Genomic DNA, 15,368 nt, shown 5'->3' with positions numbered 1-15,368 from the left:
TTCTCAATTGAAGAAATCCTCAAGAGCCAAAAAAGGCTTATAATTAGTTGCTGTCTTCTTTAGCTTTTCTTAATTCCATAAAAAAGAATAACTTGTAAATCTAAGTTATAAATACACTAAAACCTGGAAAAGTCACTGTATGAGTAGTATTTGCTGTTCTATTCTTTCTTGATCTATGATTCTTCAACGGAGTAAGGTAACAAACTGTCAACAAATATGCTTCTAAATTTCTCTTCCTCCAATCAAGGGGTGCTGACAATATATTAAAACAATGGCCAAAGGAAGGTGTGTAAAAAGTAGGAAAGCTGTCTAAATACAAATCAATCCTTTTAACCCTGTTATCAGGAAGGATCTTAAACTGGTTAAGTGTGGTTAAATGTAGAAGGGATGGTTGTAAGAAGTGCAATACTACATTCAGCTTACAAACTATCCCTATTTAGAGTGAAGCTTAATCAAAGCTTAACTTTTACCTCTGCACTGAAATATTATGATTGTTTGGCAGATGAAAATAATTTTGGTTCAACAGGTCCAGCTTAAAAGTAATCATTCTAGCAATGCTCATAAACCTTACAGGTTTAACAGATATAATTACTATATACTACTCAGAGACCTAGCAAGCTCTGCTAAAGTTACCCAAGATCAAATGGCTCAAATTTGTTTAATAAGCTGGAACTATCTTATATATCCAAAGATTCATTCCTCCCTTCTCAAATTCCCCAGGTGAATTTCTGCTGCATTCTTTACACCAGTAACCAGTTAGATAAAAGTTTCAAGTTTCTGTTCTAAATTGATTAAAAAAAATAAACGCAAAGAAAGAGCAGTTCATTTTTTCAGCAAGCTCTTCAATAGGCAGCACTAGAATTTTTTTCTAGTTAACACAGCTTCTAACTTTATTTCCTTTCAAATATTTATTTACCTTTCAAGATATGCTGAATAGCCAAACAACTCACTGATAGGAAGTCAAACCCAATAAAGCATGAGCTCTTATAGACAAAAGATGGAATGGCCACAGTCTGGGATAACTGTTTAAAGTTCAGCATGTTCAGAAAAGGTAAGACCGAGAAACAAAGTTCCCAATGATCCTCAGTTCAATTACCAAATTAAATAAAAATTCAGAAATCACTCAAAGCCAAAAACTTTATGCAAAATTTATGAAACTCAGAATTCTTCATTCTACTTAAAATCGTGGAATGGGAGGGGATCTATGTCAGGATTAATGCCACTCAAAAAAGTCAAGTATGTCAATCTCAGATAAAGATTGGCAGCCCATAAGAAACAATAGTCAGCAAGTTTTTTGGGGGGGTGTACTCAGAAAACTCAACAGTTTCTCTGTTGGCAGGTAAATTGTTCCTCACCTGCTTGTGCGCATGATCATAGGAGTTGATATGGTTGTCAAATTCCTGATGTTTCTGATATTGCTTATCACAGAGTTCACAGTAAAAATTGGCTCTGAGGTCTTCCAAGGCTTTGGCAATTGCCTTCTCTTTGTCAACATAATCCTGTAAGAATCACAAAACAGAAACAAAAAATAAAGTTGGTAAAACTCTAAGTAAATGTTATAAAGTCTTATCTGAATTCAGAGAGAACAAGGGCTTTTCATAAAAATTAACTGTACCAGGAAAAGCTGGATGGGACATAACTGGCAAGGTGGTAACATAATTTGTCTGGTTGTACTAACAGTTGTCTTCAAATAAACAAATGTTCAAAAGAGTTTCATTTATTCTACCTTTCGGTAATATAGTAGACTAGATATATGCTGTCATTCCCTTCCCCAATCCCTGGCTGAAAACCAACCAGTTCCTACATTAACATCATTTTATAAGATTGCTGGGATCACAGGAAGAAAGGTAAAACCCCCAAGAGGTGCAACAGGTGAAAACAAAACAAAACAAATCAATCATAATCTGAAATTGAAATATGAGCCACAAAGGGCAACGGCTTTCCTTAGGACATGTGGGTGACACTGGGGCTTGGGGTTAAGCAAGGTGAGAGAGCTAAACGAGACTCCTCATTAAACAAAAGAACCTCGAAATGGGCTGCAGAAATCCCATGATCTTTCCATCTTGGCAAAGGGAACCATAGATACCTCATCAAGCATCCTCAATTTTGGCCCTAAGAATTGCCCTAAATTAAGATCAACTGGATAATGAGTTAAAATCAAAGATCACCACACTTAAAAGGAACTAAATCTATCATAAGTCAGAATTGGTGGAATAAGAAACAGATTTAGGTCTCCAAGAACCTTATCTCTTGGAATAATTTGTTACAGAATATAAAATAACTAAAAAAATATTTAAATATAAGATGGAATTACAAAAACGAGTACACAGAAAACACTATTAAAAAATCAGTAGGCAGACTGCAGAAAAAAACAAATGAGACTTTTACAAGTGAAAACCTGTAAAACAAACAAAACCACAACTTCTGGGGATGAGTTAAAAACAGATTTAACGTAGTTCAAAAAAAGATATAACAGGGAGATAAAAATGTTCTGAAATTAGATTGTGATGATGATTCAGTAACCTTGTGAATATACTAGAAACCACTGTATGGTAACTTCAAAAGGGTGAATTTTATGTATATGAATTACATCTCAATTTTTTTAAAAGATGGAAGGCAGATTGAAAGAAATTACTTAGACTGCAGAACAGACACAAGGATATGAAAAAGAGGCTAAAAGCCGTAGAGAACAGGATAAGAATAACTAACATAGGTTTAACTGGAATCCCAGAAAAACAGAATAGAAAGCATAGATTGGAGAAAAAAATCTGAAGACACAATGAATTTTTGCAAACTTATGAAAGCTATGACTCCACAGACACAAGAAACACAGGCTAAATAAAAAGAATTACACATCTAAACACACTCCAATAGAACTATGAGAGTCCGAAGAAAATGAAATCTTAAAACAACCCAGAAAAAAAGAAACATCACTACAACAGTCAGATTGACAGCAGAGACAATAGAATAATATCTTTAGTGTACTGAGAGAAAATACAAGCCCCCCCCCAAAATTATACATAAAGTGAAAATGTTTTAGAAGAACTATGAAATTAAGGCATTTTAGATAAAAAAGAGAGCTTACCATCAGACCCAAAAAAGGATCCACTATAGCAAAAAAGGTTTTTCAAATCATATATCATTACCAATCAGTGGGTCAAGACACTAATTTAGTATACTGTGACAGCAAAAAAAAAAAAAAAAAAAGAAAAAAATCAAAAAGGAAAAATGAAAAAATAAAGGAATAGAAAATATCAGAATGTATTTCACATAAGGGTAAATATTGTTTTGTAAAACTTGTTTCAATTTTGTGGAAGAGGGGTTGCAAATTAAATACATTGCTTACTATGGTCTTTAAAGTCGCTGTTTTAAGGATATATTTTAGGGAAAAAGGAAAATAATCCCAGCAGGAGGGCATGGTGAGCAAACTGATAAATATATAGGCTAAATAACAACAATATCTAGTTTTCAGGACTGAAAAAGAGATAAAAGTAAAATGTGGGCTACCACAGCAAGTATAAGAGGAGAGGGTGATTGAATTTAAAGTGTTCTATGGTTCCTGTTATGACTGGGATATAAAGACAAGAACAAAATTGGCCTTTTGAAGACAAGTGAACAGGTATCATGTAAACCACAATTGAAAGAAAAAGTGAAAAACTACAACACAGTATCCAAGATTAATGGAACAATATCAAATGCCCTAATATACATGGAATTGGAGTCCCTACTGGGAGAGAGAAAATGAAACAAAAGATATATCTCAAGAGATAATAGTTGGGAATTTTACAAAATTAAAATAAATTGGCAGAGTTTCTCTTCCTTATTTGGACATAAAATAGCCAGTTGCATTTATTTTCTATAGAATTTCAAATTTTATTATAAAGCTTGCAGTTGCACTCTGACTTTGCTTCAACAACACAAGGAAAGTTTTAAAGTTAACTTTATAACATGTCTTACACTTATAAAAAGAGGCTGAGGTTAACATGACCACCTAGCATTTGGTTACTTACTCACTGATTGCCCTGTATATAGATTTATCTAGGCTTCTGACTTTTGATTCCTCACTAGTATTGACTGATCTGACACAATATGCATCTCCCAGACGATCAAGGGAAGACAAAGGAATCCATCTTAATGATGATTTTACTGCTTTCAGTGCTTCTGGTGAAAGAGCTAGCTGAAGTTAAAAAGGAACGCTATTAATTAAAATAAGTTAGGCATCACTTCTAGGGATATTGTTTGGTGTGTTTCAGAAAATAATTAAAAGAAAACTGGGGCCTAGATTGTAAGGTCTTATAGCAGTCACATTTAGTCCTGAGCTGTAATTGTTATTTCTAGATTTTGAGAGGTTGTGCTATATATGTATAAACTGGTATGCATTTCCTTGGAATTTTGGGTGCCTGTGTGTGCTAGTTTGAAAGGATGTATGGACCCTAGAAAAGCCATGTTTTAATCAAAATCCCATTTTGTAAAGGCAGAACAATCCCTATTCAATACAGTATGTTTGAAACTGTGATCAGATCGTCTCCCTGGAGATGTGATTTAATCAGGAGTGGTTGTTAAACTGGATTAGGTGACGACATGTCTCCACCCATTTGGGTGGGTCTTGATAAGTTTCTGGAGTCCTATAAAAGAGGAAACATTTTGGAAAATGAAGGAGATTTGGAGAGAGCAGGGAATGCACCACAAAGCAGAGACTCCATCAGCCAGCTCTTTGGAGATGAAGAAGGAAAATGCATCCCTGGGAGCTTCATGAAACAGGAAGCCAGGAAAGAAAGCTAACAGATGACGCTGGGCTCGCCATGTGCCCTTCCAGCCGAGGGAGAAACTATAACTGTTCACCATATGCCTTCTCGGATGAGAAAGAAACCCTGAACTTCATCAGCCTTCTTGAACCAAGGTATCTTTTTCCTGGGTGCCTTTGATTGGACATTTCTATAGACTCATTTTAATTGGGACATTTTCTCAGCCTTAGAACTGTAAACTAGCAACTTATTAAATTCCCCCTTTTAAAAACCATTCTGTTTCTGGTATATTGCATTCCGGCAGCTAGCAAACTAGAACACTGTGAGACACCTAAGATCCAGAGTAAAAGTTCTACAGGTCTAAAAGTCAGGATTGTACATACAACAATTGTTAAAGAAACTGAAAAAGAGGTTAGGCTTCAATTAGAGATGAGAATGAAGCTGATCAGATTGGGACTAAGGTAAATCAGAATACAGAGGTAAGGAGGACATTGTATTTTAGAACTTCACCTACCCAATAAGACCAAAGAAAGAGAGGTTCATTTTGTCCAAAACTTAAATGTTCTGTAACACATATTCTAAATCACCTGTCTGGATAGATTATATAAACAACCTAAACACAAGGGGCCCAGAATGGGAATGAAGGCTTGTAATTCTGTATAGCTTAATGTAATGCCCAGATACATTCCAGGGTATGTTGAGCAGATAATTAAAAAGCATAGGCAAAGTCCCTTGAGGCACTGGAGAAAAAATATGGAATGATTAAGCTTTGCCACCAGGGAAACCCATGATACTGTCTCAAATATTAAGGACTCCCAAGTCAACAGGACAAGCCCTTGATCTTAAGGCTTACTCTCATGCAGCTTATTTACATAACAGAGAAACTAAGTCTACCAATATGTATACTTAAAAGTAACTTCCAGAAAACCTCTTTTGTTGCTCAGATGTTACCTCTTTCTTTGTAAGCCTAGCTCTGCAAGGAAAATCATTACCCTCCCTACTACATGGGACGTGACATCCAGGAATGAAAGTCTTCCTGGCAATGTGGAATCGACAATGCCTGCCTGACCAAATAAATGGGGAAAATGAATTGTAACAAAGTAAGATATCAGTGGCTGAGAGAGTTCGAACAGAGTTAATAAGCTATTCTGGAGGCTAATCTTCTGTAAGCTTCAGCTAGATATTGCTATTTACCATGGTTTGCCAAACCCAAACCCAAACCATTCCTGCCATTCCTAGAGAACACTTAGGACTCTGAGATTCTATAAAAGTTTCATGACTATGATTACTTCCCAGAAACTACAACCTCCAGATAGGTTCCTAAGCCAGATAAGTCCTGAAACCCAGAGGGGCCAGCCTCTCCAGAACATTAACTAGTTCCCATCCTCCTATCTCATATTATTGACAACTCTTTCCATATGAAAAATGGGAACAGTCCAAATATCCCTAAAGATTTAGAGAAGGAACAAAAGAGAAGGAGTTATAACAGAGAAGATAGGATTTAACAAATGACTATGACTGCTGAATCATTATACTGATATTTCTTTTAGTCATCAGTGTCTTGGAGTAGTTAGAAGGAAAAACCTAAAATTGTGGAACTATAACCCACAACAAATTCTGAAATCCGTTCTATAAATACTTATTACAATGCATCTTGAAATTTGCAGCTTTTTGGTAAAAATGTTACATATTTCACAATAAAAATAAACGGAAACAAATTTTTTTAAAAGTTAGGGAATAAGTTACCTGTGGATTTCATTTACTCATATTATGACTGGTCCCTCTTTATTGGAGTTTAACTAAAAACAGTCTGGATCATTATTTGCAGCTAAATATGGGTCATTTTCAAACACTACAGTGACATTCTTCATTAATTTCATTATCTCCAGTTTTATGAGGGCATACTCTTCACACTGTTTCCATTTCCCATTTCCATAATCCAAAAACCAAAAAATATACATCCCCTTATATAATCAAAAATGGGGTTAATGGAATGTTTTTAGTTGTGGCTGAAAACAGCAACATTCACAACACTTAGCTTTTGTTATACCTATCAGCATGTAGTGATTGCTTGCAGAGTAACTGTAACATAAGAATGATATCCTTGCAAATACTGACTGAACAGTTACGTATTTCTTTTAGCATGATTCAGTGCTCTCTATAGTTCGATCACTCCCACCATAAGCCCCCATCCTGATGCAATAATTCAAATATTTATGACATTAAAATACTAATATGAAGTAGTATAACCAGTTTTTAACTATATACACAAACAATTAAATGGGAAGCATCTAGTTTCAAGTTAGATCCTTGGAATATGGCAAAATAGAGGCTGGTTATGTCTGCTTTAAAGATAAATTATTAAAATAATGTTTTGCTAAAAGGGAAGAAGATAACTGGACGTTCTCAATGCTCCAATTTAAAGTGATACTTGCCTCTTAAGTTTCTTGAAAAAGAAGTTTGGAAGGTTATATACATAGCTTTAATTTAATTTATGCAGCATTTTTAAATTATTACTATTATTCCAAATCTTATTTAATGAAGAGCTCCGTCAGCAAATTAAGGGTCATATTTTACTACTATAAGAATGATAATCACTAGGAAAACATCAACCAAAACCACGATTGGTTTTATTTTGCATCCACGTCCACATTTGCCTTCAAGGCTGTTTCAATCAGTTGCTAAAAGCAGTTGTATTATCAAATAAGCCTTCTATATCACATAGAAGATGGAGAGAAGGATTAAATGATATAACAGGAGTCTTTTATCTTTGTAGTATTTTCTTGCATGACATTAATAACTTCAACCATTTGATTCTGAACATGCTTAATTTTATCTTTTCTAGGTCTAAATCTTGGTCCAGACAGTATCCTTAGAAAAAATTCAAATCATTTTTCAAAAGATTCCTCCTATCACTTTTCACAGAACCAGTGACAAGTGGTGCTTTAACTTGGGAGGTATAACTTTAACTCATAAATTACTCTTTTATTTTCCAGCAGAATAAGTATTCACCACCTGCAGCACCTGGGGAGTGTAGGGCAGCTCTCCAGGGCAGACAGTGATGAAAGGACAGGACATGGAGCTTTAAACCTCAGAGTAAGGTGGGGAGGGGGGAGACAGTAGGTGTGGATCCTCTGTGGGCTGCTCGGAAGCAGCTGCGCTCCCAAGTTCATCTAGCAGACTGGTGCTCCATGGCCTCAACCAATTGCATTTTAAGAGTAAATGCTTTATAAGATATTTCCCTACATTTTCCTCTAACTGTTTTATGGTCTTAGACCTAATGTTTAGATCTTTGATCCATTTTGAGTTAACTTTTGTATAGGGTGTGAGATACAGGTCCACTTTCATTCTTTTGCATATGGATATCCAGTACTCTAGGCACCATTTATTGAAGAGACTGTCCTGTCCCAGGTGAGTTGACTTGACTGTCTTATCAAAGATCAAATGCCCATAGATGAGAGGAACTATATCTGAGCACTCTATTCGATTTCATTGGTCAATTTATCTATCTTTATGCCAGTACCATGCTGTTTTCACCACTGTGGCTTCATAATATGCCCTTAAAGTCAGGCAGCGTGAGACCTCCAGTTTTGTTTTTTTCTTCAAGATACTTTTAGCAATTCGGGGCACCCTACCCTTTCAGATAAATTTGATTATTGGTTTTTCTATTTCTGAAAAGTAAGTTGTCGGGATTTTGATTGGTATTGCGTTGAATCTGTAAATCAATTTAGGTAGAATTGACATCTTAACTATATTTAGTCTTCCAATCCAAGAACACAGTATGCTCTTTCATCTATTTAGGTCTTCTGTGATTTCTTTTAACAGTTTCTTGTAGTTTTCTTTGTATAGGTCTTTTGTCTCTTTAGTTAAATTTATTACTAAATATTTTATTCTTTTAGTTGCAATTGTAAATGGAATCCGCTTCTTGATATCCCCCTCAGATTCTTCATTACTACTGTATACAAACACTACAGATTTTTGAATGTTGATCTTGTAACCTGCCACTTTGTTGTACTCGTTTATTAGTTCTAGTAGTTGTGCTGTGGATTTTTCAGGGTTTTCGACACATAGTATCATATCATCTGCAAACAGTGATAGTTTTACTTCTTCCTTTCCTATTTTGATGCCTTGTATTTCTTTTTCTTGTCTAATTGCTCTGGCTAGAACTTCCAACACAATGTCGAATGACAGTGGTGACAGTGGACATCCTTGTCTTGTTCCTGATCTTAGGGGGAAAGTTTTCAGTTTTTCCCCACTGAGAATCATATTAGCTGTGGGTTTTTCATATACTGCTTTATCATTTTAAGGAAATTCCCTTGTTTTCCTATTCTCTGAAGTGTTTTCAACAGGAAAGAATGTTGAATTTTGCCAAATGCCTTCTCTGCATCAACTGACATCATCATGTGATTTTTCTGCTTTGATTTGTTGATACGGTGTATTACATTAATTGATTTTCTTATGTTGAACCATCCTTGCATACCTGGGATGAATCCTACTTGGTCATGACGTATAATTTTTTTTTTTTTATTAATTAAAAAAATTAACTAACACAACATTCAGAAATCATTCCATTCTACATATGCAATCAGTAATTCTTAATATCATCACATAGATATATGATAATCATTTCTTAGTACATATGCATCGGTTTAGAAAACGAAATAGCAAGACAACAGAAAAAGAAATAAAATGATAATATAGAGAAAAAATAAAAATAAAAAATATAAAAATATATAAGAAAAAAACAACTATACCTCAGATGCAGCTTCATTCAGTGTTTTAACATAATTACATTACAATTAGGTAGCATTGTGCTGTTCATTTTTTTTTTTTTTTTAGAAATCATACCATTCTACATATGCAATCAGTAATTCTTAACATCATCACATAGATGCATGATCATCGTTTCTTAGTACATTTGCATCGGTTAAGAAGAACTAGCAATATAACCGAAAAAGATATAGAATGTTAATATAGAGAAAAAAAATAAAAGCCATAATAGTAAGAACAAAACAAAACAAAACAAAAACCTATAGCTCAGATGCAGCTTCATTCAGTGTTTTAACATGATTATTTTACAATTAGGTATTATTGTGCTGTCCATTTTTGAGTTTTTGTATCAAGTCCTATTGCACAGTCTGTATCCCATCAGCTCCAATTACCCATTATCTTACCCTGTTTCTAACTCCTGCTGAACTCTGTTACCAATGACATATTCCAGGTTTATTCTCGAGTGTTGATTCCATCATTGGGACCATACAGTATTTTTCTTTTAGTTTTTGGCTAGACTCACTCAGCATAATGTTCTCTAGGTCCATCCATGTTATTACATGCTTCATAAGTTTATCCTGCCTTAAAGCTGCATAGTATTCCATCGTATGTATATACCACAGTTTGTTTAGCCACTCGTCTGTTGATGGACATTTTGGCTGTTTCCATCTCTTTGCCATTGTAAATAACGCTGCTATAAACATTGGTGTGCAAATGTCCGTTTGAGTTTTTGCCCTTAATTCCTTTGAGTAGATTCCCAGCAATGGTATTGCTGGGTCGTATGGCAATTCTATATTCAGCTTTTTGAGGAACCGCCAAACTGCCTTCCACAGTGGTTGCACCATTTGACATTCCCACCAACAGTGGATAAGTGTGCCTCTTTCTCCGCATCCTCTCCAGCACTTGTCATTTTCTGTTTTGTTGATAATGGCCATTCTGGTGGGTGTGAGATGATATCTCATTGGGGTTTTGATTTGCATTTCTCTAATGGCCAGGGACATTGAGCATCTCTTCATGTGCCTTTTGGCCATTTTTATTTCCTCCTCTGAGAGGTGTCTATTCAAGTCTTTTTCCCATTTTGTAATTGGGTTGGCTGTCTTTTTGTTGTTGAGTTGAACAATCTCTTTATAAATTCTGGATACTAGACCTTTATCTGATATGTCATTTCCAAATATTGTTTCCCATTGTGTAGGCTGTCTTTCTACTTTCTTGATGAAGTTCTTTGATGCACAAAAGTGTTTAATTTTGAGGAGTTTCCATTTATTTATTTCCTTCTTCAGTGCTCTTGCTTTAGGTTTAAGGTCCATAAAACTGCCTCCAATTATAATATCCATAAGATATCTCCCTACATTTTCCTCTAACTGTTTTATGGTCTTAGACCTAATGTTTAGATCTTTGATCCATTTTGAGTTAACGTTTGTGTAGGGTGTGAGATATGGATCTTCTTTCATTGTTTTGCATATGGATATCCAGTTCTCTAGGCACCATTTATTGAAGAGACCGCTCTGTCCCAGGTGAGTTGGCTTGACTGCCTTATCAAAGATCAAATGTCCATAGATGAGAGGGTCTATATCTGAGCACTCTATTCGATTCCATTGGTCGATATATCTATCTTTATGCCAATACCATGCTGTTTTGACCACTGTGGCTTCATAATATGCCTTAAAGTCAGGCAGCGCGAGACCTCCAGCTTCGTTTTTTTTTCCTCAAGATGTTTTTAGCAATTCGGGGCACCCTGCCCTTCCAGATAAATTTGCTTATTGGTTTTTCTATTTCTGAAAAATAAGTTGTTGGGATTTTGATTGGTATTGCATTGAATCTGTAAATCAATTTAGGTAGGATTGACATCTTAACTATATTTAGTCTTCCAATCCATGAACACGGTATGCCCTTCCATCTATTTAGGTCTTCTGTGATTTCTTTTAACAGTTTTTTGTAGTTTTCTTTGTATAGGTCTTTTGTCTCTTTAGTTAAATTTATTCCTAGGTATTTTATTCTTTTAGTTGCAATTGTAAATGGGATTCGTTTCTTGATTTCCCCCTCTGCTTGTTCATTACTAGTGTATAGAAACGCTACAGATTTTTGAATGTTGATCTTGTAACCTGCTAATTTGCTGTACTCATTTATTAGCTCTAGTAGTTTTGTTGTGGATTTTTCCGGGTTTTCGACGTATAGTATCATATCATCTGCAAACAGTGATAGTTTTACTTCTTGCTTTCCTATTTTGATGCCTTGTATTTCTTTTTCTTGTCTAATTGCTCTGGCTAGAACCTCCAACACAATGTTAAATAATAGTGATGATAATGGACATCCTTGTCTTGTTCCTGATCTTAGGGGGAAAGTTTTCAATTTTTCCCCATTGAGGATGGTATCAGCTGTGGGTTTTTCATATATTCCCTCTATCATTTTAAGGAAGTTCCCTTGTATTCCTATCCTTTGAAGTGTTTTCAACAGGAAAGGATGTTGAATCTTGTCAAATGCCTTCTCTGCATCAATTGAGATGATCATGTGATTTTTCTGCTTTGATTTGTTGATATGGTGCATTACATTAATTGATTTTCTTATGTTGAACCATCCTTGCATACATGGGATGAATCCTACTTGGTGATGATGTATAATTCTTTTACTGTGTTGTTGGATACGATTTGCTAGAATTTTGTTGAGGATTTCTGCATCTATATTCATTAGAGAGATTGGCCCGTAGTTTTCTTTTTTTGTAATATCTTTGCCTGGTTTTGGTATAAGGGTGATGTTGGCTTCATAGAATGAATTAGGTAGTTTTCCCTCCAATTCGATTTTTTTGAAGAGTTTGAGGAGAGTTGGTACGAATTCTTTCTGGAATGTTTGATAGAATTCAGATGTGAAGCCATCTGGTCCTGGACTTTTCTTTTTAGGAAGCTTTTGAATGACTGATTCAATTTCTTTACTTGTGATTGGCTTGTTGAGGTCATCTATGTCTTCTTGAGTCAAAGTTGGTTGTTCATGTCTTTCCAGGAACCCGTCCATTTCCTCTAAATTGTTGTATTTATTAGCGTAAAGTTGTTCATAGTACCCTGTTATTACCTCCTTTATTTCTGTGAGGTCAGTAGTTATGTCTCCTCTTCCATTTCTGATCTTATTTATTTGCATCCTCTCTCTTCTTCTTTTTGTCAATCTTGCTAAGGGCCCATCAATCTTATTGATTTTCTCATAGAACCAACTTCTGGCCTTAGTGATTTTCTCTATTGCTTTCATGTTTTCAATTTCATTTATTTCTGCTCTAATCTTTGTTATTTCTTTCCTTTTGCTTGCTTTGGGATTAGTTTGCTGTTCTTTTTCCAGTTCTTCCAAGTGGACAGTTAATTCCTGAATTTTTGTGTTTTCTTTTATCTAATATAGGCATTGAGGGCAATAAATTTCCCTCTTAGCACTGCCTTGCTGCATCCCATAAGTTTTGATATGTTGTGTTTTCATTTTCATTCGCCTCGAGGTATTTACTAATTTCTCTAGCAATTTCTTCTTTGACCCACTCGTTGTTTAGGAGGGTGTTGTTGAGCCTCCACGTATTTGTGAATTTTCTGGCACTCCGCCTATTATTGATTTCCAACTTCATTCCTTTATGATCTGAGAAAGTGTTGTGTATGATTTCAATCTTTTTAAATTGTTGAGACTTGCTTTGTGACCCAGCATATGGTCTATCTTTGAGAATGATCCATGAGCACTTGAGAAAAAGGTGTATCCTGCTGTTGTGGGATGTAATGTCCTATAAATGTCTGTTAAGTCTAGCTCCTTTATAGTAATATTCAGATTCTCTATTTCTTTATTGATCCTCTGTCTAGATGTTCTGTCCTTTGATGAGAGTGTTGAATTGAAGTCTTCAACTATTATGGTATATGAGTCTATTTCCCTTTTCAGGGTTTGCACTGTATTCCTCACATATTTTGGGGCATTCTGGTTCGGTGCGTAAATACTTATAATTGTTATGTCTTCTTGTTTAATTGTTCCTTTTATTAGTATATAGTGACCTTCGTCTCTTTTAACTGCTTTACATTTGAAGTCTAATTTGTGGGATATTAGTGTAGCCTCTCCTGCTCTTTTCTGGTTGTTATTTGCATGAAATATCTTTTCCCAACCTTTCACTTTCAACCTATGTTTATCTTTGGGTCTAAGATGTGTTTCCTGTAGACAGCATATAGAAGGATCCTGTTTTTTAATCCATTCTGCCAATCTATGTCTTTTGATTGGGGAATTTAGTCCATTGACATTTAGTGTTATTACTGTTTGGATAATATTTTCCTCTAACATTTTGCCTTTTGTATTATATATATCATATCTGACTTTCCTTCTTTCTACACTCTTCTCCATACCTCTCTCTTCTGTCTTTTTGTATCTGACTCTAGTGCTCCCTTTAGTATTTCTTGCAGAGCTGGTCTCTCGGTCACAAATTCTCTCAGTGACTTTTTGTCTGAGAATGTTTTAATTTCTCCCTCATTTCTGAAGGATAATTTTGCTGGATATAGGAGTCTTGGTTGGCAGTTTTTCTCTTTTAGTAATTTAAATATATCATCCCACTGTCTTCTAGCTTCCATGGTTCTGCTGAGAAATCTACACATAGTCTTATTGGGTTTCCCTTGTATGTGATGGATTGTTTTTCTCTTGCTGCTTACAAGAACCTCTCTTTCTCTTTGACCTCTGACATTCTAACTAGTAAGTGTCTTGGAGAACGCCTATTTGGGTCTAATCTCTTTGGGATGCGCTGCACTTCTTGGATCTGTAATTTTAGGTCTTTCATAAGAGTTGGGAAATTTTCAGTGATAATTTCTTCCATTAGTTTTTCTCCTCCTTTTCCCTTCTCTTCTCCTTCTGGGACACTCACAATACGTATATTTGTGCGCTTCATATTGTCCTTGAGTTCCCTGATACCCTGTTCAAGTTTTTCCATTCTTTTCCTGATAGTTTCTGTTTCTGTTTGGAATTCAGATGTGCCAAACTCCAAATCACTAATTCTATCTTCTGTCTCTTTAAATCTATCATTGTAGGTATCCATTGTTTTTTCCATCTTTTCTACTTTATCCTTCACTTCCATAAGTTCTGTGATTTGTTTTTTCAGATTTTCTGTTTCTTCTTTATGTTCAGCCCATGTCCTCTTCATGTCCTCCCTCAATTTATCGATTTCATTTTTGAAGAGGTTTTCCATTTCTGTTCGTATATTCAGCATTAGTTGTCTCAGCTCTTGTATCTCATTTGAACTATTGGTTTGTTCCTTTGACTGGGCCATATTCTCAATCTTCTGAGCGTGGACAGTTATCTTCTGCTGCTGGTGTCTGGGCATTTAGTCAGATTTCCCTGGGTGTCGGACCCAACAAGGTTGTAAGATTTTTCTGTGAAATCTCTGGGTTCTGTTTTTCTTATCGTGCCCAGTAGGTGGCGCTCGTGGCACACGTTTGTCTGCGGGTCCCACCAGTAAAAGGTGCTGTGGGTCCTTTAACTTTGGAAAACTCTCGCCGTCTGGGAGGTTTGTTAGCCGAAGCAGCTTGGAAGAGTGCCAGCCGGCCCGGGGTCCGAACGCGGGGATGGTCGCTGGCCGCCACAGCCCGGGAAAGTGCCCGTACGAATTTCCTAGTCGGTCCGGGGTGCCAAGCTTGGCGGGAGGGCGCCAGCCGCAGCGGCCCGCCCAGGAGAGTGTACGTTTCCGGGGAGTCACGGGTTTGGAAGGGACCTCCCCACTTCGCCGTTCTCCACGGTCTGGGGATTTCCGATCCAATTCTCTCAGTTGGTCCGGGGGGCCGCGCGTGGTGTGGGCGCCAGCCGCCGCGGTTTGAGGGGACCGCCTGTCCAATTCTCCCAGCCGGCCCGGGGAGGGGAAAGGGAGTG

The 15,368-nt window shown here is 36.2% G+C and overlaps 1 protein-coding gene across 6 annotated transcripts in view; it reads right to left on the bottom strand.

The window, feature by feature from the left end:
* Positions 1 to 15,368, bottom strand: part of GPATCH8 (G-patch domain containing 8) — a 168,154-nt gene that overhangs the window by 31,466 nt on the left and 121,320 nt on the right. For all 6 annotated transcript variants that reach the window (XM_077164153.1, XM_077164157.1, XM_077164154.1 and 3 more), the window contains one exon: positions 1,356 to 1,499. In XM_077164153.1, coding sequence (XP_077020268.1) covers positions 1,356 to 1,499 — 144 coding nt within the window. The remainder of the gene's footprint in view (positions 1 to 1,355; positions 1,500 to 15,368) is intronic.

This window comes from Tamandua tetradactyla, chromosome 6, assembly GCF_023851605.1.
Source record: "Tamandua tetradactyla isolate mTamTet1 chromosome 6, mTamTet1.pri, whole genome shotgun sequence".
Classification (NCBI taxonomy): Eukaryota; Metazoa; Chordata; class Mammalia; order Pilosa; family Myrmecophagidae; genus Tamandua; species Tamandua tetradactyla.
The sequence above is the reverse complement of the archived record's forward strand: the minus strand, read 5'-3'. Positions and strand labels throughout refer to the sequence as shown.